This window comes from Rhinopithecus roxellana, chromosome 2 (genome assembly GCF_007565055.1).
Source record: "Rhinopithecus roxellana isolate Shanxi Qingling chromosome 2, ASM756505v1, whole genome shotgun sequence".
NCBI lineage: Eukaryota > Metazoa > Chordata > Mammalia > Primates > Cercopithecidae > Rhinopithecus > Rhinopithecus roxellana.
The window spans coordinates 144,178,001-144,205,044 of record NC_044550.1 but is presented as its reverse complement, the minus strand read 5'-3'; the positions used below and the strand labels follow the sequence as shown (position 1 = coordinate 144,205,044).

Sequence of the window (27,044 nt, the reverse complement as noted above, 5' to 3'; positions counted from 1 at the left end):
ACACACTTCTGGGCGGTACAGTTGACCTAAAATAAGCACGGAAAGCCTATTAATCGCTGCAGACTTGGGAAATGAGATGAGCTGTCAGTGCTCAGACTCGCTGTTAACGGGGCTGTGTTATTTGCGGGAAGCCGTGTGAATGCTAACGTGTTGTTTCTGCTCTGTTCCCTCACGCCTTCCCGGATTCAGAGAGAGGTAACCGGCCGATTTTCACTTCTCCCCGCTTTGTGGTGTCTTAACGTGTCTGGCAAAGCTCACTTGCTTTCTTCATGTCGCATTGCCATCCTCACAACCATCCTTGTCTTTGAAAGGCAGAACTTTTGTTTTGTTTGGTTTCGTTTCACCTTTTATCACCAGCATTTAAAACCGAGTCTAGAATTGCGTCTGCGTGCCTCATCCTCTGCTGTGTTTGACCCTGGTTGTAGAAGGTGATGGGCTGAGTGATTAAGTCTAACACCAATGTGGTCACTCTTACTAACGACTGAGAAAAATCTCATCAGCGTGACAGGGAGTGAATGTGATGGAAATAGGGTATGTACCATATTGTAGAAGGAGGCTTTTCATGCTTCTGGAAAAATCAATATCATGGCCGGGTGTGGTGGCTCACACCTGTAATCCCAACACTTTGGGAGGCCAAAGTGAGTGGATCACTCGAGGTCAGGAGTTCAAGACCAGCCTGGCCAACATGGTGAAATCTCATCTCTACTAAGAATACAAAACATTAGCTAGGTGTGGTGGTGGGCACCTGTGATCCCAGCTACTTGGGAGGCTGAAGCAGGAGAATCACTTGAACCTGGGAGGTGGTGGTTGCAGTGAACCAAAATGGCACCACTGCACTCCAGCCTGGGCAACAGAGAGATACCCTGTCTCAAAGAAAATAAATAAATGAAAAGAAAAGAAAAATTAATATTAGTGCTTATGTTACATATTCTCTAGAATTTGATTGGTAAGGGTTGGCACTAGGCTACTAGCCTAGCCAGAAGCACTGATTCAGTTTCAGTGTCAGTTATTAGCCAAAATATATGGTCCTCCCTCCCCACCACAAGAAGGGTAGAACCATGGAAAAGACGAAACGAAAGCCTCAGTTGTGTTTTTCCAGTGTTCTGCGTGTCCGCCTGCCCGTTTGATTGATTGGGGACTTTAAACTCCACGATTCCATAGCTCTACCACTTAATAAAAACTACACTTTTAATGGAAGAAGGGAATTTTGAGATTTTTCTCCTTGAAAGAATGATGATTGTTCCTGCTGGGCAAAGTGGAGAGACAGGAAGGTAGATCTCCTCGTTGTGTCAGAGTTGGTTGGGAGCTGGAAGTGATGAGTCCTCAGCCGGTATTTCCTGCCACACTGGTGTTGTGACTGCCCCCTGCTGGTGACTATTTTCCTCAGTGATGTGCTGCTGTCATTGCCCAGTGGTTAAGAGGGAGAGACAGCATAGATTGGGCGGTGACACCTCCAGGGCTGGTCTTCCAGAGAGTGTGATTAAGAAAATTTGCCAACTTCACTGACTTTTTAAATCACTTTGAGGAGACCCTGGCGGGGGAGGTGGTAGAAGGTTCTGGAGGCTGAGGGCTGTGCGTGTGGATGTGAGCTCCTTCATGTAAAATAACAGCCAGTCCCATCAGAGTCAATGGTGAAGATATTTTCAGGTGTTTGCTAGTTCCTATCCTCCTTGTTTATGTGGGTGTCCTCGCTGGGAAGCAGTTGCTCTGAATATTAACAACAGGACTCTGTTGTAGGGAGGGCTACAGATTCTAGTTTGCCCAAGCGACCTCAATGATTGCAGGTGGTAGAATTTCAGATCTCTGTTTACACACTCTGTGTCTCATGAACGTGCCTGGTGAAGAATTCCCTGCCAAGCCTGTGTGTTTACCCAGGTGATGAGTACCTGGGATGCTCCTTTCAGAGGCTAAAAAACTTAGCATCTTTTTAAGCTTGCAAAGGAGAAAGTAAGTTAAGGTTACCAAGCAAGAGCCTGAACTTTGTGACATTAGTGATGTGTGCATATGATACATGTAACATTGGGTTAAAAAGAACAGAAAACCAAGGCCGGGCGCGGTGGCTCAAGCCTGTAATCCCAGCACTTTGGGAGGCCGAGACGGGCGGATCACGAGGTCAGGAGATCGAGACCATCCTGGCTAACACGGTGAAACCCCGTCTCTACTAAAAAATACAAAAAACTAGCCGGCCGACGTGGCGGGCACCTGTAGTCCCAGCTACTCGGGAGGCTGAGGCAGGAGAATGGCCTAAACCCAGGAGGCGGAGCTTGCAGTGAGCTGAGATCCAGCCACTGCACTCCAGCCTGGGCCACAGAGGGAGACTCCATCTCAAAAAAACAAACAAACAAACAAACAAAAAAAAAAAAAAAACAGAAAACCAAAGTCTTCCGTGTGTGTGTTGTGGGGGGGTCATTCTGGATTGACCATGTAGAAAGATGAAGTTTCTCATGTACTTTTGCTTCCCAGTTCCTCCCACTCTCAAAACAAGATTTTCAAAGTGCAGTCAGAAAATCAAAGCATCCAGTCTTGAAAACAGGACTCATTCTTCCTCCAGACCTTGTACAGACTGTCAACAACCCACATTTTTGTATAGCCCAGGAACCCTATAATTTCACTGTTCTCATGTGGGCTTACCTTTTGAATTCTATTTTTGATCTCATGCTGGGCCCTGCACAGGTGAAACAAAGAAGAGAGAAAGCCCTTTGTCCTAAAGTGCCGGAAGTGCAATGTTTGGATCCAATCCCTTTGCTGCTATCTTATCCTTATTTGCAGATGGGACCTGCCCTTTGCAGTAGCATCAATAGAAAGATAAGCTGGGAGGAAATGGTCATTGGGTACATTTTAGCAAGTCTTAGTATTATTCATATGAGCGCAAATATTTATTAAAAACACCCCTCGTGGGGCCAGGCACAATGGCTCATGCCTGTAATCCCAGCACTTTGGGGAGGCCGAGGCGGGCGGATCACTTGAGGTCAGGAATTTGAGACCACCCTGGCCAACATGGTGAAGCCCCGTCTCTACTAAAAATACACAAATTAGCCAGGTGTGGTGTCACACGCCTGTAATCCTAGCTACTCGGGAGGCTGAGGCAGGAGAATTTCTTGAACCTGGGAGGCAGAGGTTGCAGTGAGCCGAGATGGCGCCACTGCACTCCAGCCTGAGCAACAGAGCAAGACTCCATCTCAAAAAAAAAAGAAAAAAGAAAAATCCCTCATGGATAAGGAGACAGTATTTAAAAGTGGGCTTTTTGTTTGACTTCTTTTTCCTCATTTATAATATGGTACCTACAATTTATTGAATGCCTATCGTGTGCCAGCCTTCACAAATTCCCCTGAATAAAACATGCCATGTATTTGACCTGAGCAAATGTGATTGATGTGAAACATGTTATCAAATTGTGGGTACTTGGTAAGGAATCCCAGCAGCAGAGAACTGGTGAGAGATTGCGAGTAATGTGAATCTAACAGAAAAGGACAGGCGAGTTCCTGCCAGTTACATGGGCTCTCGTGCAGCTGACAAGGTCAGCTTGTTCTGTGCCGCTCCAGAAGGCAAAACTGGATCCTACAAGCAGAAGTTACAGGGAGGCAAGGTTCCGTTCATCATTTAGAAAAAATATATTTTGAGCCAGGCGTGGTGGCAAGTGTCTGTAGTCCCAGCTACTTGGAAGGCTGAGACGGGAGGATCACTTGAGTCTAGGAGGTCGAGGCTACAATGAGTTGTGATTGCACCACTGCACTCCAGCCTGGCCAACAGAGTGAGACCCTGTCTTGAAATAATAAAATGAAAAATAATATATAAAAATGTTTTGTTTTTTTTTTGTTTGTTTTTTTTTTGAGACGGAGTCTCGCTCTGCCGCCCAGGCTGGAGTGCAGTGGCTGGATCTCAGCTCACTGCAAGCTCCGCCTCCTGGGTTTAGGCCATTCTCCTGCCTCAGCCTCCCGAGTAGCTGGGACTACAGGTGCCCGCCACGTCGGCCGGCTAGTTTTTTGTATTTTTTAGTAGAGACGGGGTTTCACCGTGTTAGCCAGGATGGTCTCGATCTCCTGACCTCGTGATCCGCCCGTCTCGGCCTCCCAAAGTGCTGGGATTACAGGCTTGAGCCACCGCGCCCGGCCATAAAAATGTTTTAAGAAGACATATATATATTATTCACTGGAGCTTTCCACCAACAGAACAGGCTGATTTATTAAAGAAACAAGATGTCCTATCATGGAAATACTCTAGGTAGGTATCACCTGCTGGTGCTGCTGTAAAAGGGACTTTGAAAAGTTAGCCTGAGTCACAGCTAAGAGGTCTGTAGATGCCTTTTTGAAGAAAGGTAAACACATAAGCAAATTCTACTTACACTAAGAGAGTTGTAAAGGAGAGATTTAGGGAGAGAATAAGTAGTTCTGGCTGTTTTTTAAAATAGTCTGCTTTTGCCAGGCATGTTGGCTCATGCCTGTAATCCCAGCACTTTGGGAGGCTGAGGTGGGCAGATCGCTTGAGGCCAGGAGTTCGAGACCAGCCTGCCCAATATGGTGAAACTCCATCTCTACTAAAAATCAAAAATTGGCCAAGCGCATGGCTCACGCCTGTAATCCCAGCACTTTAGGAGGCTGAGGCAGGCAGATCATGAGGTCAGGAGATTGAGACCATCCTGGCTAACATGGTGAAACCCCGTCTCTACTAAAAATACTAAAACTTAGCTGAATGTGGTGGCACACGCCTATAGTCCCAGCTACTTGGGATTCTGAGGCAGGAAAATTGCTTGAACCTTGGAGGTGGAGGTTGCAGTGAGCCGAGATTGCACTACTGCACTCCAGCCTGGGCGACAGAGTGAGACTCCATCTAAAAAAAAAAAAAAAATTAGCCATGTGTGGTGGTGCACACCTGTAATCCCAGCTACTCAAGAGGCTGAGGCATGAGAATCACTTTAACCCAGGCGGTGGAGGTTGCAGGGAGCCAAGATCGTGCCACTGCACTCCAGCCTGGGTGACACAGCAAGAATCTGTCTCAAAATAATAATAATAACAATAATAATAATACTAATAATAATAAATAGAGCCCGCTTGAATAAAGAATCATTTATTCATTCATTCCATAAAGATGGATTAAGATCCTACTGTGTGATGAGAATACTATTTAACTGAGAATATATAAAAGCAATCTTTGGTCCTTTTAATTTTTTTAATTAAGAAATTTGAGGCCGTCAGATAAGATGTATTAACACTGTCATTTTTCTCCAGCAAAACTCTAGCCTGGTCCTCTGGGGGAGTAATTACTGAGGAGGACAGCAAAAAAGACAGTAACGAAAAGAGTTGGAAACACCAGGGCTCAGTAAGCAGGTGGCAACAGGTACTTGATTCCTGGTACTAGCTTCTGTCACCATTTAAAGAACAGACACAAGAAACTATAGCTATAAGCCTTCCAATTCCTGGCTTATAAAAGAAAATGCAATGATTCTCATGACTGCAGACATTAAATGGAGTGAGACTCCGTGTATGGGGAGCGGACGGCTCCTGGACTAGCCTTGTAAATGGCTAGGGAATGGCAGGAGTTGGAGCAGAGGGCAGAAATGGATCTTGCTGCCAAGTGTCAGACAGATCATGGCTGATGATTGCAGGTGTTAGAATTTCAGATAATCACAGGTTCCTGGAAATCTAGAAGCTGTTGGAAAAACTGGGAGCCATGTTCTTTCTGGCCCTCGGAGATCTTTTGGACCAGCTGTGTGGTTTTACAGACAAGATGCTGAAGCCTGGAGCCTGCGTGGCTGTGTGAGGCCCCCAGTTAATGAGTATGGCTCCCATCCCATCTGAGATGGGACCCTCCTTGTGCTCTGGAAGCTGGGAGTGCTAACGGAAGGAGAGACCTCAAGGGCTCCCACCTGAAGGCTCCTCAAAGGTGCCTGCAGTGGACCAGCCAGCCCCCGTGTCCCATGCAGCAACGGAGCTGGCTACGGACCCTGCCTGCTTGACTGCCTGACGCCTGATGGCCATGTGGCACCCGGCACACTCTTTCCTCCCCAGCTCACATGCTCAGCCTGAGCTGATCCCACCAGTTTGTTTGCACAGTTTGTCAGGAACACTCTGAGTGTGGAGGTGTGTTTACTACAAAGCAATTTCTTATCCCCCTCAAAATACAAGAAAACCTAGGAAATATCATGTTGCTCTTACATATGACAATAGTGGCTTTTAGCATCATAACACTGGGATTGGGGAAAAAACCCAGCTGTGTAAAAAACTAATTGGCAACATTCTGATCACTGTGGAAGCCAGCTGATGGGACATAGAGTTCGTTTACTATCTTCTCTATTTTCATGTGTGTTTGGAAAGTTCCAGAAGGAGAAGAGTAAAAAACAGAAAGGAGAGAGAGGGATGAACTCTGTTCTTTTAACTCCTGTACTCCTCAGGCTGTGGCCCCAAACTCCTTCTCCCAGGAAAGGGTTCAGGAGGCCAAGGTCACTGCAGTCCTCGCTGTGGCTGAGACCACCTGCCCTGTCTCCCACTGTTCTGGAAAACTCTCTACCCCTTTCCCTCAACCCCCATTCTTTGATGTCTTTGGGACCAGCCTCTCCTGGGCTTTTCCTGCCCTCTTCCCCAGCAATTTTTTCTCCACCTTCTCATTGGACCTCCTGCCTCAACAAGGCCTCTAAATGTCTTTCCTGGTCGCCAGGCCTTGGTTTGACATGTTTTTTGTTTGTTTGTTTTTGAGATGGAGTCTTACTCTGTTTGCCTAGGCAGGAGTGCAGTGGTATGATCTCAGCCCACTGCAACTTCTATCTCCTGAGTTCAAGCGATTCTCACGCCTCAGCCTCCCAAGTAGCTGGGATTACAGGTGCGTGCCACCACACCCACCTAATTTTTGTATTTTCAGTAGAGATGGTGTTTTGCCATGTTGGCTAGGCTGGTCTTGAACTCCTGACCTCAAGGGATCCACCCGCCTTGGCCTCTGAAAGTGCTGGGATTACAGGCATGAGCCACTGCGTCCAGCCAGCTTTGTCTTTTCATGCTCCACACTCTCACGTGCTCCCCTGACTTTATCCAACTCCCAGATCCATGTCTCCTGCCCAGGCCGCAGGCCTCAGCGCAGGGTCCCAGCACCCACCTGCTTCGTGGGCCTTGTCACCTGGTGCTCCTCAAGCACAAGCACCCCACACGTCGTGTCCACTCTGGAGCTCATCAGCTTCCTGCACCAAACCGGCCTTCCTTTCCTCCCCCACTCCAGTGATGGGGTGCTTAGCTATCCTAGCAGGGACCTCAGAGTTATTCTTAATCCCCTCCCTCATCCACATCTCTCACACATCTGCCACTCCTGCCAGCCATCCTTCCAACACCTCTTCCATCTGTCTCCTCTGCCCCGTTCTCACAGATTGCTGATTTAGCCTGCACTTTGTTCATCCCCCTGTGCTGGACCACCGCCGTGGCCCCCAGCGGTCTCCTTCCCTTGGCCAGCTTTGTCCCAGCAAACAAATCACATGGGGTCACCTATAATATTGCAAGACTGGGATGGCTCAGAGTAAGGGTCAGTCCTGGTAAGACACAAGGCACTTTGCAAACTGAGTACAGACTCCTGCATAGCACCCCTGCAGCCGCACGTTGGCCTCACCACAGTGCCTGGGGCACACACACAGGATAGCCGGGAGGTCTCCCAAACACTCGTGGGGCCTTCTGACCTCCCTGCCTCTGCTCATACCTGTTTCAATGTTCTTTGAACCATCTGCTGCCTTCTTACCATGATGAGGTCCTTCTTACACTTAAAGCAGCAGCTCAAACCTCTCTACCCGTCTGTAACATTAGACAGGCTTGCAAGGCTGGAATCTCAGCTGTTTGAATTTGCCTCGCTGGTGCCTGATACATAATACCAGCTAGAAGTGAATTGATTTTTTTTTTCTTTTTTTTTTGAGACGGAGTCTTGCTCTGTCACCCAGGCTGGAATGCAGTGGTGCAATCTCAGCTCACTGCAACCTCCACCTCCCAGGTTCAAGCAATTCTCCTGCCTCAGCCTCCCCAATAGGTGGGACTATAGGCTAGTCCCAGCTAAGTTTTTGTATTTTTAGTAGAGATGGGGTTTCACCGTGTTATCCAGATTAGTCTCAATTTCCTGACTTCGTGATCCGCCCACCTTGACCTCCCAAAGTGCTGGGATTACAGATGTGAGCCACCGCGCCCAGCCTCTAATGAACTGAATATTTTAAAAAATATCAGTCTTGAATACCACACCATAAAATCCAAATGGCAGCTGCATTCATTTCCTATTGTTGCTGTAACAAATGACCACAAACCGAGTGGCTTAAAGCCACACCACTTGATTCTTTTCCAGTTCTGGAGGTCAGAAGTGTCAAATCCCGGTGTTGGCCGGGCTGTGTTTCTTCCGGGGGCTCTCGGGGAGAATCCATTTTCTTGCCTTTTCCAGCTTCTCGAGGCTGCCTGCATTCCTTGGCCCCTGCCTCCTGTTCTTTCGCTTAGGAAGAAAGTGCCTCCCGCCTTCCCTTGTGAATTTGCGGGCCCACCCAGGTAGTCCAGGATAACATCCCCATCTCAGGATCCTTCGTTGATCACATCCGCCAAGCCCCTGCTGACATGTAAGGGAATATAGCCACAGGTTCCTGGGATGCGGGGAGGGATCATGACTCTCCTGCAGCAGCCCTTTTCAGAAGTCAGGTGCCAAAAAGGCAGGCTTTTCACACAAACAAGTGATGCTTGGATTTTGTCTTAAATCAATGAAATTCGATCACTTGTATATTTCATTGTCCATAGACGAAGTCGCTCCACTGGTTTGTGCTCTAGGCCTGAAAGAAAGGCCTCACTGTCTCTTACAGATCTCAGCTGTTTTAGGATGACTCGGGATATGTTACACGAGAGTAAAATGGGAAATGCACAAATCTCTTAACCTCCACAATGAGAAGACACCTCTTTTATCCTGGGAAGTGATGAAGTCTCGAGGGAGTTAGTTACCGGACTCACCCACCATCATGGACTGACAGATTGCTGCCTCCCTAATCTATTAGCCTCTACCTGGGAGGAAACAACAAAAGATAAGGCTGTAAAAAAAAAAATATATATATATATATATATATATATTTTGTGAGAATTCCTCCCAAAAAAGCCTGAGGCTGCTGGGTTTCTCCCTGGGGAAGCTGTGGGTTCCAGATGGTTGCCCTTAAGGCAGCAGTCACCTTCTTCTGTGCCAGAGGAAAATGAAGATTAATAATCATAATTTTTTAAAGTTAAACCTAAAAAGGCTGCCTATGGAAGAACCGAGGCACAGAGGGCACAAAGCCGAAGTTCGATAGGAATAATCCATTGCTTATTGACCAGGGTCTGTTCATCCGCCCTGTCGGTAACCTTGGGATGTTGCACTCTGGGGCCTGCCAGCCCCTGTGGAGAGGCTGATGGATCTTGGAAGCTTCTATCAGACAATGTCAGAGTCAGGGAGGGACTTGGAAATCATGTTTTTCAGCCCCTTCACTTAAAGATGAGGTCCAATCCCATGCCCAGGGTTGTATAGCTAAGTGAAAACAGGGCTGAGACTCGAATGTGGGTGGCCAGAATCTCATTGCCTGGCCCTTCTGGCTGCTGCTATCACTTAGAAGACAGACACAGGTGACACCTGTAACAGTAACTACAAAAGATATAACGACCTCTTCTTCTTTGTAGCACAGAATGTAAATACCGTGGGCATTCAGATACAAGCAGGGTCCTGGGGCCAGAGGACCAGGTGGACCGCGGAGCTGGGCCAGACTGAGTAGACTGGTGTGCATTGGACAGTTTGGGGAGGGCCACTGGCCACCACATGAGGGGAGACAGCACTGCAAGCAGACACCGAGACCCACCTCTTCTGGAGCAGTGGGGAGTGCCGCGCAGTGGGAGGAACATGCTGGAAAGTTGGTGGGACAAATTTTGGAACTCTTAAAATCCAGCCAGAGGTTTTTGAACTTTGTGTGGTTGACCACAGGGAGCTTTGGGGAGATTTGGCAGCAGGAAGATGGCGGCTGCACATGGAAGTTGGAAGGATTGGAGTTGTGTGCCGGGATAGGTGGTGTATTTCTGAAGGACCCTCTAGGGAGGAGAACCAGAAGCAAGGCATCCCTTGAGTGTGATCTCCAAATGGGATGTCTTCTGTCCATTTCTTATGTGTGTTGTGCCTTGATGGTGGTTGAGGCTGGATGGGAAGGCCGCAGGACCACAGTGTGGAGAAGACTGTGCTCACCCCTCAAAGTTTGGGCCTAGTGCCTTGCCCCAGCCCACCCTCCAGCCCAGTCGTGGAACCCGTTAGGCCTAAGTGTTGAGCTGACTTTCCCAACCGGAAGGAGGGATGTGTGCCACAGGCCCACGCTTCCACTCAGCCCGCAAACACTTATTAGTACCGGCGATACGCCAGGCCTGGACTAGACGCTGGGATGAGTTAGGCACAGTCGTCTTCATGGAGCTGCAGAGTGTTGAGGAGAAGACACACGTAGACACATGTGGTGCCCCCGTGTATGTACTGTGTGTGCGAGGAACCTTACAGGCTCTCACCCATCTTTAGCTGAGTCCTGGCAAGCGGATGGAGATGACCTGAGCACAGGCAGGGAGGCAAGGAGTGGCTTAGAATGGCTGCATGTTGGGGGGGCTGGAAATGGAGGGATGGATGCCAGAAATTTCCAGGAGGTGAAACAGGACGAACGTGGGGATTGGGTGTGGCCCATGAGGCAGGGGGAGTCCGGTTCTAGCATGGAGGAGACTGAGCTAGAACGTGAGGAAGCAGGAGGAGGTTGGGAGGAGAAATGTTGAGGTCACGTGTGGACAGCCCGTGGTTAAAGCGTCATGGGGCAGCCAGGTGAGGTGCCGCTGAGCTGGAGCCTGGGCTTAGGGAGCCCCACTGCAGGGCTGCCTGGGGCATGGGAGGTGAGGCTGTGAGGCAGGGTTTTCCGGCCGGACCTTCACGATGGCCAGTTGCCTGCCATTGTAAATCCCTGTCCCTTCCCAAGGCTGCCAAGGCTCTTGGGGAAAGTATCCATCATAGTCTATGAAAAGGCTGCCAGGTCTTACCTTAAGAGAAATAACTTGGGACCAGGTGCGGTAGCTCAAGCCTGTAATCCCAGCACTTTGGGAGGCCGAGACGGGCGGATCACGAGGTCAGGAGATCAAGACCATCCTGGCTAACATGGTGAAACCCCGTCTCTGCTAAAAAATACAAAAAACTAGCCGGGCGAGGTGGCGGGCGCCTGTAGTCCCAGCTACTCGGGAGGCTGAGGCAGGAGAATGGCGTAAACCCGGGAGGCGGAGCTTGCAGTGACCTGAGAACCGGCCACTGCACTCCAGCCTGGGCGACAGCGAGACTCCGTCTCAAAAAAAAAAAAAAGAGAGAGAAATAACCTAAAAATTCCTCTGTAGTTATATCCCCAGACAGTATCCTGGCTTAGCATCAGATGCATATAAATCACTGTGATCCATTCCTGGATGGGTAAAGCTGGGTTTATGTATGTGTGTGTATATATATCATATAAAACATATATATCATATATATAACGTGTGTATATATATATATATATGTAAAAACACTTTCATCTTTGAACCGCTGTCCTCCAATGTTAACATTAAGAAATATAGTCATATCGCATGGTTGTTTTGAATCCAAGTGATGTCACAGTCAGTATCCTTTTTATCAGTAGAACAAACGCGAACACCCAGCATCAGCGGCATGCTGACGGAGGTGTCTGAGCAAGCAGTAAATAATGCGCCGCTGCTGCCGTCGCTGTGAGATCTGGAGTCTGAGATGTGTTTAACACCATCAAAGGCCTTTGATAGGACTGCAGTCCATGGTGTCTCTTTGTGTTCTGACTCCCTGTGATTGCCCTTCAGCTGTCTCAGTCAGCCGTGGGCTGGACCATTGTCTGTACACATGTGTATACATCAGCGCCTATTGTCTGTGCACATGTGTATACATCAGCGCCTATTGTTCGCACCACGGTCCGTGATTATATTATCATGCGATTCATGCGCTCCTCAAGCCTTTGTGTTCTCTAATCATAACACGGTGTTACACTAGACAGAAGGGTTCTGTGAAATTCAGTTTGCACTAAGGGTTGTTAGAGATTCCAAGAGTTCAACAGACTGGGTTTTGAAGTTATTGTAGGTTTTTTTTTTCAGAGGGAGTTTCGCCCTTGTCACCCAGGCTGGAGTGCAGTGGCACAGTCTCAGCTCACCGGAACCTCTGCCTCCTGGGTTGTTCAAGCGATTCTCCTGCCTCAGCCTCCCGAGTAGCTGGGATTGCAGGTGCCCATCACCATGCCCAGCTAATTTTTGTTTGTTTTGTTTTGTTTTTTTGAGACAGAGTCTTGCTCAGTCGCCCAGGCTAGAGTGCAGTGGCCCAATCTCGGCTCACTGCAAGCTCCGCCTCCCGGGTTCACGCCATTCTCCTCCCTCAGCCTCCCGAGTAGCTGGGACTACAGGTGCCCGCCACCATACCTGGCTAGTTTATTTTGTATTTTTACTAGAGACGGGGTTTCACTGTGTTGGTCAGGCTGGTCTTGAACTCCTGACCTCAGGTGATCCACCCGCCTCAGCCTCCCAGTGCTGGGATTACAGGCATGAGCCACCACGCACAGCCTTTTTAAAAAAAATTTTAGAGGCTAAGTCTTGCTCTGTTGACTAGTCCAGAGCGCAGTAGTACAACATAGCTCACTGCAACCTCAAACTCCTGGGCTCAAGCAATTCTCCTACTTCACCCTCCAGAATAGCTGAGACTACAGGTACATGCCACTGCACCTGGCCTTTTTTTTTTTTTTTTTTTTTTTTTTTTTTTTTTTTTTTGACAGTGGTTTCACTATGTTGCCTGGTTCAAGAGCTGGTCTCAAACTTCTGGCCTCAAACAATCATCTTACCTTGGTCTCTCAAAATGTTGGGATTACAGATGTGAGCCACTGCACGTAGCCCACATTGTAGGTATTTTACTCAGAAATCAATTTCTAATTGTCATAAACCTTTATGTTAGGAAGTTATTGAAATTTAATTTTTCTTTTAATCATTGCATACATTGTTTACCATTGACACGCTGGCTGCTAGCTCAGTTAACTTCATAACTAAAGTATGTGTTGGTAATCAATTTCTCTTACTAATGTCCTGATACATTTTGCTTGCACAGGGATTTTGCTTATGTAGCAAGAGATAAAGATACAAGAATTTTGAAATGTCATGTATTTCGATGTGACACACCAGCAAAAGCCATTGCCACAAGTCTCCACGAGATCTGCTCCAAGGTGAGGCGTGTCAGGGCAATGCGGGCCACCTCGCTCTTTTTTTATTACTGCATGAAGGGACGTGGAAGGGCAGAGGAGGGGGCACATCGACCTGCAGTAAGCTCAGGGAGAAGTAGGCAGATTGTTCAGCCAGAGTCATTAAAGTATTCTTGCTGCAGGCCAGGCATCGCTCTGCGTAGCACTCCATCTGCACAAAATGAATAGAACCATAGTCCCTCCTGCAGCCTGGAAACATATATATCTCAGGTAGGCAAAACAATGACAGAGATACGTACACCCTGGAAAACAGGGAAAAGGGGTCAAGGTGGATTTTCCAGAGGCAGGGCCATCTGACCTGAGGTAAATGTGGGTAGAGAAAAAGGCTACAGGAAAGGAGGTGGCAAGAAACCATCCGGGGTTTCTGCAAATGCAGGGAGCTAGGGGTTGCCGTTAACACACACGGACTTCCTGAGGACACACAGTGTCTCGTAGAAGCTCCCTGTCCAGCTGGGAGGCAAGACTGCGGTCACTGTCTCATGCCAGTGAGGGTCCCGCTTCCTTAACTAGAGTCACGGAGCCTCAGAATGAGAACAAATAGTCTGGCATCAGCAGTCCAGCCTCCGCCTCCCACCAGCATAACAGCCCCCTTGCAGACATCCCCCCACCCTCTGCCCTGCACTGCCAGAGACTCCCACAGATGGAGTCTCTTACTTTTCAGGAGGAGGTTCTATTACTGCGCAGCTCTGGCTGTTACAGATTTCTTCTTTACGTTGACCCGAAATCTTCCTCTTGGAACCTCCAGGTACTGACTGGAGATCTGCCATCTGTAGCAGCAGAGAAAGGCCCCCCATTCTCTTTGCTGGCCAGCTCTTCAGACACTTAAAACCTTGCTGTGTTTTGCCATGTCTTGTGTGTTTTAGAGGCGCTGGACAAGCATCTGTCATTGAGTCTTCTTGCCCCTGACTTCCTCCCTCTCCAGATCCCCCACCCCATCTCTGCAGCCACCTTTGGGTTGCATGGCTATTCTAGGCCCCTAACCATCGTTTTCTGGGCATACTCTTTTTGATGAACACAGTATTCCAAAAGTGAGCGGACAGTAGACCAGGAGCTGCTCTGTCCTTTGACCTCCATGGATACGCTATTGTGGTGCTCGATGTTCTTGGCAACCACATTACCCCCTGATTTCTCTTCACGTGGTGGCAGCCGAACCCCCAAGACACTGACACAAGTTTTCTTCAGCCAGCCTGTTCCATGCCCCAGACTTGCTTAATTTCTTGAATTTAAATGCAGAATTTTGCCATCCCTTCTGGTGAATGTCACCTTTCTGATTCAGGCTGACATCATAACCGAGTGTCACTCCCACAATTCCTCCTTAGCTGGCAAGACCCAACCCAGGCCAGGGGTTGGCCCAGCCTGTTACCCAGGCAGGAGGTGCAAGCCATGGTGCCTGAGGGAGGGACAGGGGCAGGGACAGGGAGCTGTCCCCAGCCTCAGAATGAAAGAACGCCCCAGTCTGCTGCTCTGACTCACATGATGGGGACGTGCAGGATGGACACTGGTCTTGAGACACTGGACCAGGCTGGAGCACAGTGGCTGGACCTCAGCTCACTGCAAGCTCCGCCTCCCGGGTTCACGCCGTTCTCCTGCCTCAGCCTCCCGAGTAGCTGGGACTACAAGTGCCCGCCACCTCGCCCGGCTAGTTTTTTGTATTTTTTATTAGAGATGGGGTTTCACCGTGTTAGCCAGGATGGTCTTGATCTCCTGACCTCGTGATCCGCCCGTCTCGGCCTCCCAAAGTGCTGGGATTACAGGCGTGAGCCACCGCGCCCAGCCCATGTTCACATTCTTGCATTGATGAGACTGGGGTTGTTGCTGCCGTTTGCAGCATTGCAGCCTGCTCCCTGGATTTCGTTTCTCATTCATTCATGCAACACATAGAATGGAATGCCATTTATGTGCCAGGCACCATCAAAGGCACTGGGGAGAGAACAATGACCAAAACAGAAAAATAAAAAAAGTCCTTGCCCTTATGGAACTTATATTGTGGCATAAAGCCCCCAGAACATGGCCTGGCACAGAATAAGCGTACAGGAAACACTTGATTTTATTCTCGTCAGCAGCCATCTTGCTCGCTGCCCCGGGCGCAGATCTGGAGATAGGCAGAGTGGAGGTCTGCAGTGGAAATGACTTTCAATCCACTTGGAATGGAAAACTTAGTCTGGGAATGAAGATCCAAGTTACTTTTGAGGTCACTGAAGGGTGGGCTTCTTTCAGTCCCTAAACCCACAGCACCGTATGTAACTGGTAGAGAACAGGAGTATAAAGTGCTTTACTCTTAAGTAACGCAGGCATCGGTGTCCTTTACAGAAGAGAAGCAATTTAGAGCAGTTTGAGAATAACAGCAGAAATGGCAGGTGCATTTGTCTGTTTTCACGCTGCTAATAAAGACATACCCAAGACTGGGTAATTTATAAAGAAAAAGAAGTTTTATGAACTCTCAGTTCCATGTGGCTGGTGAGGCCTCGCAATCATGGTGGAAGGTGAAAGGCAAGTCTTACATGGCAGCAGGCAAGAGAGAATCAGAGCCAAGTGAAAGGGGAAACCCCTGATAAAATCATCAGCTCTCATGGGACTTACCACCACAAGAACAGTACGGGGGAAACTGCCCCTATGATTCAGTTATCTCCACCACGTCCCTCCCATAACACATTGGGATTAAGGGAGCTACAATTCAAGATGAGATTTGGGTGAGGACACAGCCAAAGCATGTCAGCAGGGAACATTTCTGAGCACTTATGCTGTCTGGCCTTCCCTGTGCTTACACACCCACTCGTGATCCTCAGAACTACCGTCTGAGACAAATACTATTATCACCTCCATGTGCAGTTGAGACACAGGAGGTCAGGTCACTTGCCCAAGGTCGAGGTCACACAGCTAGTAAGTGGCAGAGGTGCAGTTTGAACCCATGTACTCTGTCTTCAAAGGGTGGCATTTGGAATCACTGGAAGAAGCCATTGTTGTGGCTGCCACTGGCCACTGTGGGCCGGCAGGGTCCATGCAAGACCAGGGAGACTCGTTTGAGTTGTTTCTAGTAGAGGTGGGAGCCTGGTGAATGGAAAAAGTCCATTCCAAGCAATGAGGGGACTGCTACTCTGAGGAATAGTTTTTCACCTATCATCCCCAGAGAAAATTAGCAGAATTCCTCCACAAAACATGTAGCCCAGAGATACAGGGTGGAATTTCAGGCAGTAGACTAAAGCTGATCTAACTTGGAAGTGAAATCAACCTAGACACTTTACTGGCTGGAATAGCTGAAGACATGGGGGCTTGAACCCACACTCCAAAGCTGTGCTTTTTCCCCCTTAGATTATGGCTGAACGGAAGAATGCCAAAGCCCTGGCCTGCAGCTCCTTACAGGAAAGGGCCAATGCGAACCTTGACGTCCCTTTGCAAGGTAAGTCAGCGGCACCTCCTGTCTTCATTATGGCCCTGTCCCCCCAGTCCAGGACTGAAGGCTCTCACATGGTTCTCTGGTATTTCAAGTCTCCTTAAAGAGCACACTCAGCTCAGCACAGTTTGAGCCCGCACGCTGGGCCCCACAGAGGCACAGAGTTGATTTTGCATCACTAGGGTTAGGCACAAAGCCAGAATGAGTTTTGTTGTTATAGGACAAGATTAAAGAATATTGTCTTTAGTTTTTGCCTTTGTTTTCATTTTGTTTTGTATTTTATGTTCTTTGTTCTAAGAATACTATCTTCCTATTATAACTCATGTGCAACCTGGGGTAAGGACCCCGGCTAGTTTAAAAACACGTGGGTTGGGCTGGTCTGAAGGTAGTGAGTTACCACAGTTGATGGTTCAGCCAGTTACAGATCAACCTCCTCGTCCTCCTCTTTCTCCCCTTCCCACTACTATACTTGACTAATCTTAAAAACAGAAAACATGGGCCAGGCGTAGTGGCTCATGTCTGTAATCCCAGCACTTTGGGAGGCTGAGGCGGGTGGATTGCCCTAGCTTAGGAGTTCGAGACCAGCCTCTGCAACACAGTGAAACCCTGTCTCTACCAAAATGCAAAAACTTAGCCGGGTGTGACGGCATGCACCTGTAGTACCAGCTACTCGGGAGGCTGAGGCAGGAGAATTGCTAGAACCCAGCAGGTGAAGGTTGCAGTGAGCCGAGACCGCACCATTGCACTCCAGCCTGGACAACAGAACAAGAATCTGTCTCTAAAAACAAAAAAGAAAAAGAAAACAGGAGTTGAGTACTGAGGGAACTCAGTCATTTTCCTATGTCTCTGGTTGTGCCCTTTGAGATTGCATTTTCTGTGGGCATCAGCCACACCTCATTAAATAGGACACCAAAAGCTGCTATTTAATATACATCAAAGAGACAGTAGCAGCTTTAACACAGAGATGCCACCTCCTGCTTTCAAATGCATTCCTGTCTTGAAAGTTGAACAAGACTTTGACAGAGCCCCACTCTCTGGAGTAATGCTGCTCTTGTAGAATAGTTGCTACATTCCTATCCAGAAACATAGGGCGTTGTGGCACAGGGGGTGTCCTGAGCATTCTGAGGATGCAGAGCTATGGCTGTTGTGTACATGTGTGTTGGAACCACTGAGAAAGATATGTTGCTTTTGTTCCCTATAGTAGATTTTCCAACACCAAAGACTGAGCTGGTGCAGAAGTTCCACGTGCAGTACCTGGGCATGCTACCTGTAGACAAACCAGTCGGTATGTGAATCGTTTACTGTCTTTCCACTTTGCAAGTGTGCGGGAGCTCACAGGAGGCGTTCGCCCTCCCTCCAAGGAGGGTGAGGTCGGCTGTTTACTCTCGTGCCTTGTCTTGAATCAAGCTGTCACCCTGTCACCTGCCAGAGAACATAAACGGTTCCGATCAAAAGATCAGTAGAGAGACAGGCCCTGCTGCTTTGACCTGCCATCCTCAGCATACAGGACTTTAGCAATACAGACATGGATTTCCTGTTTACCCAGAAGTCTAGAGCTGTGTGACCCAGGGCCGTGGAAGAGCTCTGCTGCTGTGAAACGAGGCCTCCGTCTCTGAGGCCGGGGCACCTGCTTCGTGTCTCGTCAGCTGGTGGGCCAGGAGAGAGGGCTGCGGAGGCTTCACGCTGTCAAGGAGTGACACAGTAGTGGCACACACAGCATTCAGCTCACTTGCCGGTGGCAGAATGTAGTTGCTGGGCTATACCAAACCAAAAGGAGACTGGGAGATGGAGCCTTCACCAGGGTTAAAAAAGGCTGTGGAGAAATCGCAAGCCACATACACGGCCGGGGGGGCTGTAAGATGGTGCAGCTGCTTTGGAAAACAGTCTGGCATTCTTCAGAAGGTGAAACATAGTTACCTTAGAACCAGCAGCTCAGTTCCTAGGCATAGACCCAAGAGAAATGAACAAAAACGTGTATGCAAATGTTCACAGCAGAATTATTGATGAGAGTCAAAAAGCGAAACAACCCAAATGTCCTGACAAATCCACTGACAGTTAGATAAATAACAGGCGGTGCTTCCATACAGTGGAGTTTTGTTTGGCGGGACAAAGGAGTGAAGGACTGAAGTGTGCTATAGCATATATGGATGAAGCCTGAAAACATGCTATGAGAGAAGTCAGTCCCAAAAGACTGCATACTGTGTGATTCCGTTCAGACGAAACGTCCACAATAGGCAGATCTCTAGAGTCAGAAAGTAGGTAAGGGTTGCCTTGGGCTAGAGGCTGGGGGGCGGGGGGAAATGGAGAATGACCCCTGCCAGGTATGGGGTTTCTCTTTAGGGTGATGAAATGTTCTCAAATTGATTACGGTAGGTCCAGCATGGTGGCTCACACCTGTAATCTCGGCACTTTGGGAAGCCAGGGCAGGTGGATTGCTTGAGCCCAGAAGTTCAAGACCAGCCCAGACAGCATGGCAAAACCTCATCTCTACAAAAAAAAAAAAAAAAATTTAAAAATTAGCTGGGCATGGTGGCACATACCTGTAGTCCCAGCTACTCTGGAGGCTGAGGTGGGAAGATCACCTGAGCCTGGGAGGTCGAGGCTGCAGCGAGCCGTGATCATACCACTGCACTCCAGCCTGGGTGACAGAGTGACACCCTGTCTCAAAAAAAAATTGATGCTGATGGTTGCACTCTCTGAATGTACTAAAATCCATTGGATTGTACACATTACATGAGTGAATTGCGTGTGAATGATACCTCCAGAAAGTTGTCACTCCCACCCCTATCCCCCAGAAAAACTGGGAGCAGCCGGCAAAAGGGCCCCTCTGAAGCAGGGGATCCACTGTAAAGGAGCCAAGAAACAGCGAGGGTGGGGAGAGGCTGACGGGCCGTGGTCTGCTTATGTAGCCAGCGTGTCAGCACCAGGTGCCCAGAGCTTCTCCTGACTCTCCTTTCCTACTGAAACGGCTGGTCTTTCTGTCTGTCTTTCTTTCCTTTTCTTTCTTTTTTTTTTTTGACAGAGTCTCACTCATTTGCCCAGGCTGGAGTGCAGTGGCGCGATCTCAGCTCACTGCAACCGCCGCCTCCTGGGTTCAAGCAAGCATGTCCGGCTAATTTTTGTATTTTTAGTAGAGACAGTGTTTCACTGTGTTGGCCAGGCTGGTCTGGAACTCCTGACCTCAAATGACCCTGCCTCAGCCTCCCAAAGGGCTGAGATTACAGGCACGAGCCACTACGCCCGGCCAAAAGCTGGTATTTCATTCCTATTGCGCAAACATGAGAATGAAGTGTCCTGTCTTTTATTAAAAAAGATCAGTCTGGGTGTAGCTGTTATTGGTGATTTGGGCCCACATTTGAGTGTGGTAAGTGGCTTTAGGACACTTTAAATTATCCTTTTGTGTCCCTAGGAATGGACATTCTGAATAGTGCCATAGAAAATCTCATGACCTCATCCAACAAGGAGGATTGGCTGTCAGTGAACATGAATGTGGCCGATGCCACTGTGACTGTCATCAGTGAAAAGGTGAGAAGGAATCTGTGATGACATTGGCATGTCTGGGTTACAGTGAGTATAAGATACAGTGGTTTTCTGTGGAACTTGGGAACACAGTCAAGGCTGGAGCTGTGCGTCGTTGATTAAGATGGCCTGCATTTGAAAGATTTGGCCCTTTGTCTGGGTCTAAATCTGTGCATACCTGTTTTCCTGTGGTCTGAGAAACTTCTCTTCTGGTGCTCCTGATTCTGTCTTCCTCATGTGCCTCAGAGACAAGCTGTTTGCTAGAGGTGACAGTGTGAGGCTAGCAGTCGCTCATTCTCAGGGCGCCAGTGTTGCCTGGGCTGTGTGATCTGGGGCTGGGAAGCAGAAGATGCTTCCATTCGGGAGAGCCCTGTGACTCTCTCGGTAGCAGAAGGAGCTACTGGCTGTCTTGAGAGAGGCCACATTAGCCTCAGCCCAAATTATCCCAGTTTTGTGGTTGAAGACATTGAAGCATAGAGAGGCTCAGTCATTTGCCCAGCGTCACACAGTTGGAAGCAATGGGATCAGGACTCAAATCCAGGCAGTCTGGCCCAGACTCGAGCCCACTTTTCTATTCTGCCTCTGTGAAGCACCTGCCATGGAAAGACCACCAGTCATCAGCCTGCTCCACAGCAGCCCGGTTCACCCTGGAGAGAGGAGCAGGGTGCTCATTGCCTGCCTCCAGCTGGCACGCTGAGCTCTCCTCCGCTCTTCAAGCAGGTCCCGCCCTTCCACACTCCAGCATCATCGCAAGCACCACACCCTCCACGCTCCACCCTCTGCCTACCTGACCCTTACCCAGATCTCCACCACAGCCTCCTTCCTCCTGAGAAAACTTCCCAACCTCTCACACTAGCGTACTTTGCTCATTAAACACTCCCAAGGCACCAGCATGAATATTTAATAAGTCAAGATGTTAATGATCCAAAAGTCAACATTTTGGATGTGTTTATTAATTCAGAAATTGCATATGGTTCTTGCAAAGGATGTGGTGTTCATCCCCACATGTTAAGAAAGAATTCTGAACATTTCTTTACGCTGCCTCATATGGATCCCAGATGGACACCAGTTTGCCAGAAAGAAAAGAAAAAAACAATCTGACAACTTTTTGTTGATTTGGTAGCTTTTTGTTTTATATGGTTTTAGATGGAAATGTGATTCAATGTGTTGTTTAGTTTGGGTAAGAATCACTGGACGAAGAAAGATACCGTGAATCCCTTTTTTCTGGTGCTCTGGGGGTTTACTTGGGCAAATGGGTTTTGGGCCACCGGGTGTCCTGTATTGGGCTGGATGTAACAAGTGTAGATGGCATTGCTGCTCCTGACAGTGAACTCACAGGCACATGGCATAATGGAGAATGGGACGCACATCACAGCCCCATGACAGCAGTGCAGTTGAGAGCAAGCATGACCTCCAGAACAGGGTAGCCACGCAGTGAGGGCCTCTTCAGACCTTTGGCAAGGTTCCGCCTTTCAAGAAAAACACAGGTCCTTTCTGAATTCGGCCTGGCTATGCTTTCTGAATGTCAGTTCCTATGTGCTGCCACTCTCAGCTTGATCCTGGCACCTCCTGATTGGATGCCGCATAATGTCTCCTGCAGAATGAAGAGGAAGTCTTAGTGGAATGTCGTGTGCGATTCCTGTCCTTCATGGGTGTCGGGAAGGATGTCCACACATTTGCCTTCATCATGGACACGGGGAACCAGCGCTTTGAGTGCCATGTTTTCTGGTGCGAGCCTAATGCTGGTAACGTGTCTGAGGCCGTGCAGGCCGCCTGCATGGTGAGTAATCCTGGTACAGGGTGTTGAGCCCTCCCGCCTCTGCTCATCTCTAATGTGCCATGCATTAGAGCAGAATCACTCACGGAAATGAAAAAAACCCTATCCCTAAAGTAATGCTTTACTTTATAATGCTGTCATTCCTAGGGCCAGAATCAGTTTTGATAAACAGATTACATCTCAAAAGGCCAGGACTCCTGAAAGAAGTGGGGCCAGATAGAGGCTCCGACGAGCTTCACAACCACCAGCTTGACGACTGTCAATCCTTGATCCCAGATCAATTTCATACGTGAAATGTTGGTCATGCATGAGTTGGTACTGTTTGGATTCAATTCAGCACTTTAAAAATCAATACATTGAATGACTTTTATTTCCAGTGATTGGTTTCTGTACACTGTTCTTATACATTTTATTTATATCGATTAACTCAGTCCTCATGACAACTCTGTTAGGTAGTTGTTAGTTCTGTTTTATTTATGAGAAAATAGAGACTCAGAGAAGTTAGAGAATGGGCCCCAGGGCTTGTCGGTGACAGAGCCGAGCCTGGATTCAGCCCCAAGTCTGCCAGGTGACAAAGCCAGGGCTCTTTACACCACATGGATACTTGGAAACAAACAAGAACACCTCATTATTCCTCCATCATATGTCCTTTGTGCCCCTCTTATGCCAGACACTGCAAATAAAAATGAGGGAACTGGGCTGGGCGCAGTGGCTCACGCCTGTAATCCCAGCACTTTGGGAGTATGAGGCAGGCGGATCACTTGAGGTCGGAAGTTCGAGACCAACCTGACCAAATGTAGAAGCCCTGTCTCTGCTAAAAATACAAAATTAGCCAGCATGGTGGTGCATCCCTGTAATCCCAGCTACTCAGGAGGCTGAGGCAGGAGAATCACTTGAACCTGGGAGACAGAGGCTGCAGTGAGCCGAGATCACGCCATTGTACTCCAGCCTAGGCAACGAGAGGGAAACCCATCTCAGAAAAAAATGAGGGTGCTGTATGAGTGTGGGCACCAGAGCCTATGGGCAGGTGTGTTCTAGCAGCAGCAGGTTGGGTGCTGGGCCCGAGTGGAAGGAGGTGCGGTCCGGATCGTGGTGGGCTTAGGATGGTGTGTGGAGGCTGATTTTCTTCAGCAGGGATTGCTAAACTGGGGATTGAATTGATTGTATTTAGATTTTATTATTTATTTATTTATTGAGATGAAGTTTTGCTCTTGTTGCCCAGGCTGGAGTACAGTGGCGCGATCTCAGCTCACTGCAACCTTCACCTCCTGGGTTCAAGTGATTCTCCTGCCTCAGCCTCCCAAGTAGCTGGGAAGACAAGTACCCACCACCATGCCCAACTAATTTTTTTTTTTTTTTTTTTTTTTGAGGCGGAGTCTCGCTCTGTCGCCCGGGCTGGAGTGCAGTGGCCGGATGTCAGCTCACTGCAAGCTCCGCCTCCCGGATTTACGCCATTCTCCTGTCTCAGCCCCCCGAGTAGCTGGGACTACAGGCGCCCGCCACCTCACCCGGCTAGTTTTTGTATTTTTAGTAGAGACGAGGTTTCACCGTGTTAGCCAGGATGGTCTCGATCTCCTGACCTCGTGATCCGCCCGTCTCGGCCTCCCAAAGTGCTGGGATTACAGGCTTGAGCCACCGTGCCCGGCTCGACTAATTTTTTATATTTTTAGTAGAGACAGGGCTTCACCATGTTGGCCAGGCTGGTCTCAAACTCCTGACCTCAGGTGATCCACCCACCTCAGCCTCCCAAAGTGCTGGGATTACAGGTGTGAGCCACCGCACTCAGCCTGTATTTAGATTTTAGAAGAGTATCCAGCAAAAAAAAAGAAGACGACAAAGTAAAGGATAGGTTGGAGGAACAAGGCTGAGGTGGCGATAAGGCAGGAGGCCAGTTACCTTCTGCAGATGGGAGAGAGGAGGAGTGTCCACGCCAGGAGAGCAGCGTTGGGAACAAACAGGAGCAGAGGCTTTGAGAGGCGCCCAGCTGCCTGGTTGGGGGAGAACTGCTGCATGTGAAGCCCCTGTGCTTCATTTAATTCAGCCTCACACTTACGGGCTGAAATCTGGGGCATTCAGCATGACTGAGATACAATCCTTGCATTGTAGAGCTCAGGTTTAGTGGGGGAGACACAGAAACCCAAACTCTGTTACAGTGTAGAAAGTGCTGTAAATAAAAGTATGAGGATCTTCACTTTCAGCCGGTGCCACGTGCCTGTAGTCCCAGCTTCTGAGGAGGCTAAGGTGGGAGCATGGCTCAAACCCAGAAGATCCAGGCTGCAGTGAGCTGTGATGGCACCACTGCAGTCCAGCCTGGGTGACAGCGAGACCCTGTCTCAAAAAAATAAACAAGAAAAATGAGTATGAGACTGTGCTGGATTGAGAAGTCACTGGGAAGAAAAAGACATGGAGGCCCTAAAAGCAGATAACTTACAAAGTTTGCCAGTGAGGGGGAGCTTGAAGGGCGGGTAGCATTGGAGGGTTTGTTCATGTGTTTATTTCAGGACAGGAGAGGCCTGCCCCTCCCCGCTTTTTTTTTAAGAGATGGAGTCTTGCTGTATTCCCCAGATAGGTCTTGAACTCCTCCCTGGAACGACAGGGGAGCACCACCATGCCCAGCTAGGTTTTCTTTTGTGGAAAATGGTGGTAGATAAAGAACCGAGGAGGTTGAGGTGCAGTAGCTCACTCCTGTAATCCCAATACTTTGGGAGACTGAGGCGGGTGGATCACTTGAGGTCAGGAGGTTGAGACCAGACTGGCCAACATGGTGAAACCCGTCTCTACCAAAAAATACAAAAATTAGCCGGGTGTGGTGGCATGCACCTGTCGACTCAGTTACTCAGGGAGGCTGAGGTGGGAGGATTGCTTGAACCTGGGGGCAGAGGTTGCAGTGAGCTGAGGTTGTACCACTGCACTTCAGCCTGGGCAAAAAAGTGAGACCCTGTCTCAAAAAAACAAAAAAAAAGCCAAGGGGAGGGACTTCACGTCTGAATTAGTTAGAGACCTTTTACTTTGGGATAGTCCAGAAGATGCTGAGAACCAAGAATGGATGGAGCTTAGGGAAGGGAAGGGAGTTCTCTAACCGCCCCCAACTCCCCCATACAGCACATTGTGAGGTTATGAATGAAGGGAAAGTTTGCACCTGTAATTCCAGCTACTCGGGAGGCTGAGGTGAGAGGACCCCTTGAGCCCAGGAGTTCAGGTCCAGCCTGGGCAACACAGAACGGCCCTATGTCTAACAAAAATGTTAAAAGGATGAGGTGGGAGACCAGATGGGAAAGGTAGGGCACAGAAAAGAGCCACTTGACCTTTATCATTTGAAATAGAGCAGGAAGGAGGGAGAAGGGAAGGCTGGCGTTAGACGCTTGTTGTCTGGTGTCACACTTACACCATCCTCTGTGAGAGTGGCTAACTTCCCCCAAGAACTGTGGGGCCAGGATTCTAACTCAGACACCCTGAATATGCAGGAGCAGGGCTGGGTTCAGGGGAGCAGGGACAGTAGAGGAGTCAGGTGAACCTGCTGACCAGGTGCAGGGAGTTGATGAAATAAAGGAGATCTGTGAAGAAAATAGAAAATAGGAGATTTCAGCCAAGGGAAAATGGATGACAACTATTTTGGTATTTTATGAAGTTGAAACAGATCATAGCAGATGGTTTTAGTCATAAAATGAATGGCTTTCAGACTTAATTATACGTTTTAAGTGATAACGACAATGAGCTTTATCTCTTGGCTACAGCTGGTTTTCTGATTCTCAGATTCATTTTCCCTCTTGGAAACAACGTTTACTCATTTGCTTCCTATTTTAATTGTAACACTGCAACGAGTGGACACAGCTCAGCCAATCTAGTATAAGGCATACTAGTAAAATCAAACCGTTCTTCCCTTCCGCCCGCTCTGAATCCAGTGTTTCTGGCTCAGGGGCTTTCTTCTTGGTTCAAATCTGCATGATTCTCCATGTGAAAGATCCATATGGGAATTTATACCATGTGAATATTTATTGACACTAACATTCTTTTGAATCTACTTAATTCTTAGGCATATTTTACAGCTGTGTGGTATAGGCCCAACAGAAGACATTTTGGCAAAATTTAGAACAGAGAGGGATCCTTTATGAAATCCAACACTTAGGTGCGGCTTTGATTCACAGTGCATGTGTGTGGCTCCGGTTTGAAATTCCAAGTCCAGAGTCCCATGTTGCCATGTATAAATCCGTGCTTTAGATGTGTGTGGTTTGAGTTGTGATGTGGGCCTAGTAAGATACCTTATACAGAGGAGACATGTAATCGATCATCGTTTTTCATATGATTGATTTGAAAGGGGTGGTTTTGTGGCCTAAAAGGTATGATAGAACACTGTACTGTATCCTTCCCCCAGAGTCTTGCTTCTTACAGGGACATGAGCCTGTTCCATTACTAAAAAGCCTGTTAATATTTAAGTTGATTTTTTTTAAAAAGCCATAGAATGCCAGTCCTGCCTTGGTATACATAGGGGATTGGTTCTAGGACCTCTGAGTACGCCAGAATCCTGCATATTCAGGTCCTGCAGAACCCACGCATAAGAAAAGTCTGCCCTGTGAATAATTGGGTTTTGCATACCGGGAATACTATTTTCAATCTGTGTTTGGTTGAAAAAAATCCTCATATAAGTGGACCTGCACAGTTCAAACTCTGTTGTTCAAAGATCAGCTGTATTGTATTTTCATTATTTGTTTGAGACAGGGTTCACTCCGTCGCCCAGGCTGGAGAGAAGTGGCCACACTCACAGCTCACTGCAGCTTTGACCTCCCAGGCTGAAGCAATCCTCCCACCTCAGCCTCCCAAGCAGTTGGAACCACAGGCGTGTGCCACCACACCTGGCTAATTTTTGTATTTTCTGTAGACACAGGGTTTCACCATGTCCCCCGGGTTGGTCTCAAACTCCTGGGCCCAAGTGATCTGCCTCCCTGGGCCTCCCCAATTGCTGGGATTACAGGAGTGAAACACCATGACTGGCCAGGTCAACTGTATTTTTAAACGTTTGGATGACAAAAAAAATTTTTTTGATAAATTTTAACTTTTTATCTAATCTTGGCCAGGCGCGGTGGCTCAAGCCTGTAATCCCAGCA

General features: G+C 48.4%; 1 protein-coding gene across 15 annotated transcripts in view; it reads left to right on the top strand.

The window, feature by feature from the left end:
- APBB2 (amyloid beta precursor protein binding family B member 2) overlaps positions 1-27,044 on the top strand; it is a 427,787-nt gene that overhangs the window by 395,726 nt on the left and 5,017 nt on the right. For 10 of the 15 annotated variants that reach the window (XM_010384677.2, XM_030921821.1, XM_030921817.1 and 7 more), the window contains 6 exons: positions 190-195; positions 13,105-13,219; positions 16,565-16,652; positions 17,848-17,931; positions 20,056-20,171; positions 21,766-21,945. In XM_010384677.2, coding sequence (XP_010382979.1) covers positions 190-195; positions 13,105-13,219; positions 16,565-16,652; positions 17,848-17,931; positions 20,056-20,171; positions 21,766-21,945 — 589 coding nt within the window. The remainder of the gene's footprint in view (positions 1-189; positions 196-13,104; positions 13,220-16,564; positions 16,653-17,847; positions 17,932-20,055; positions 20,172-21,765; positions 21,946-27,044) is intronic. The other 5 variants (XM_010384702.2, XM_010384687.2, XM_030921836.1 and 2 more) reach the window with 1 other exon arrangement.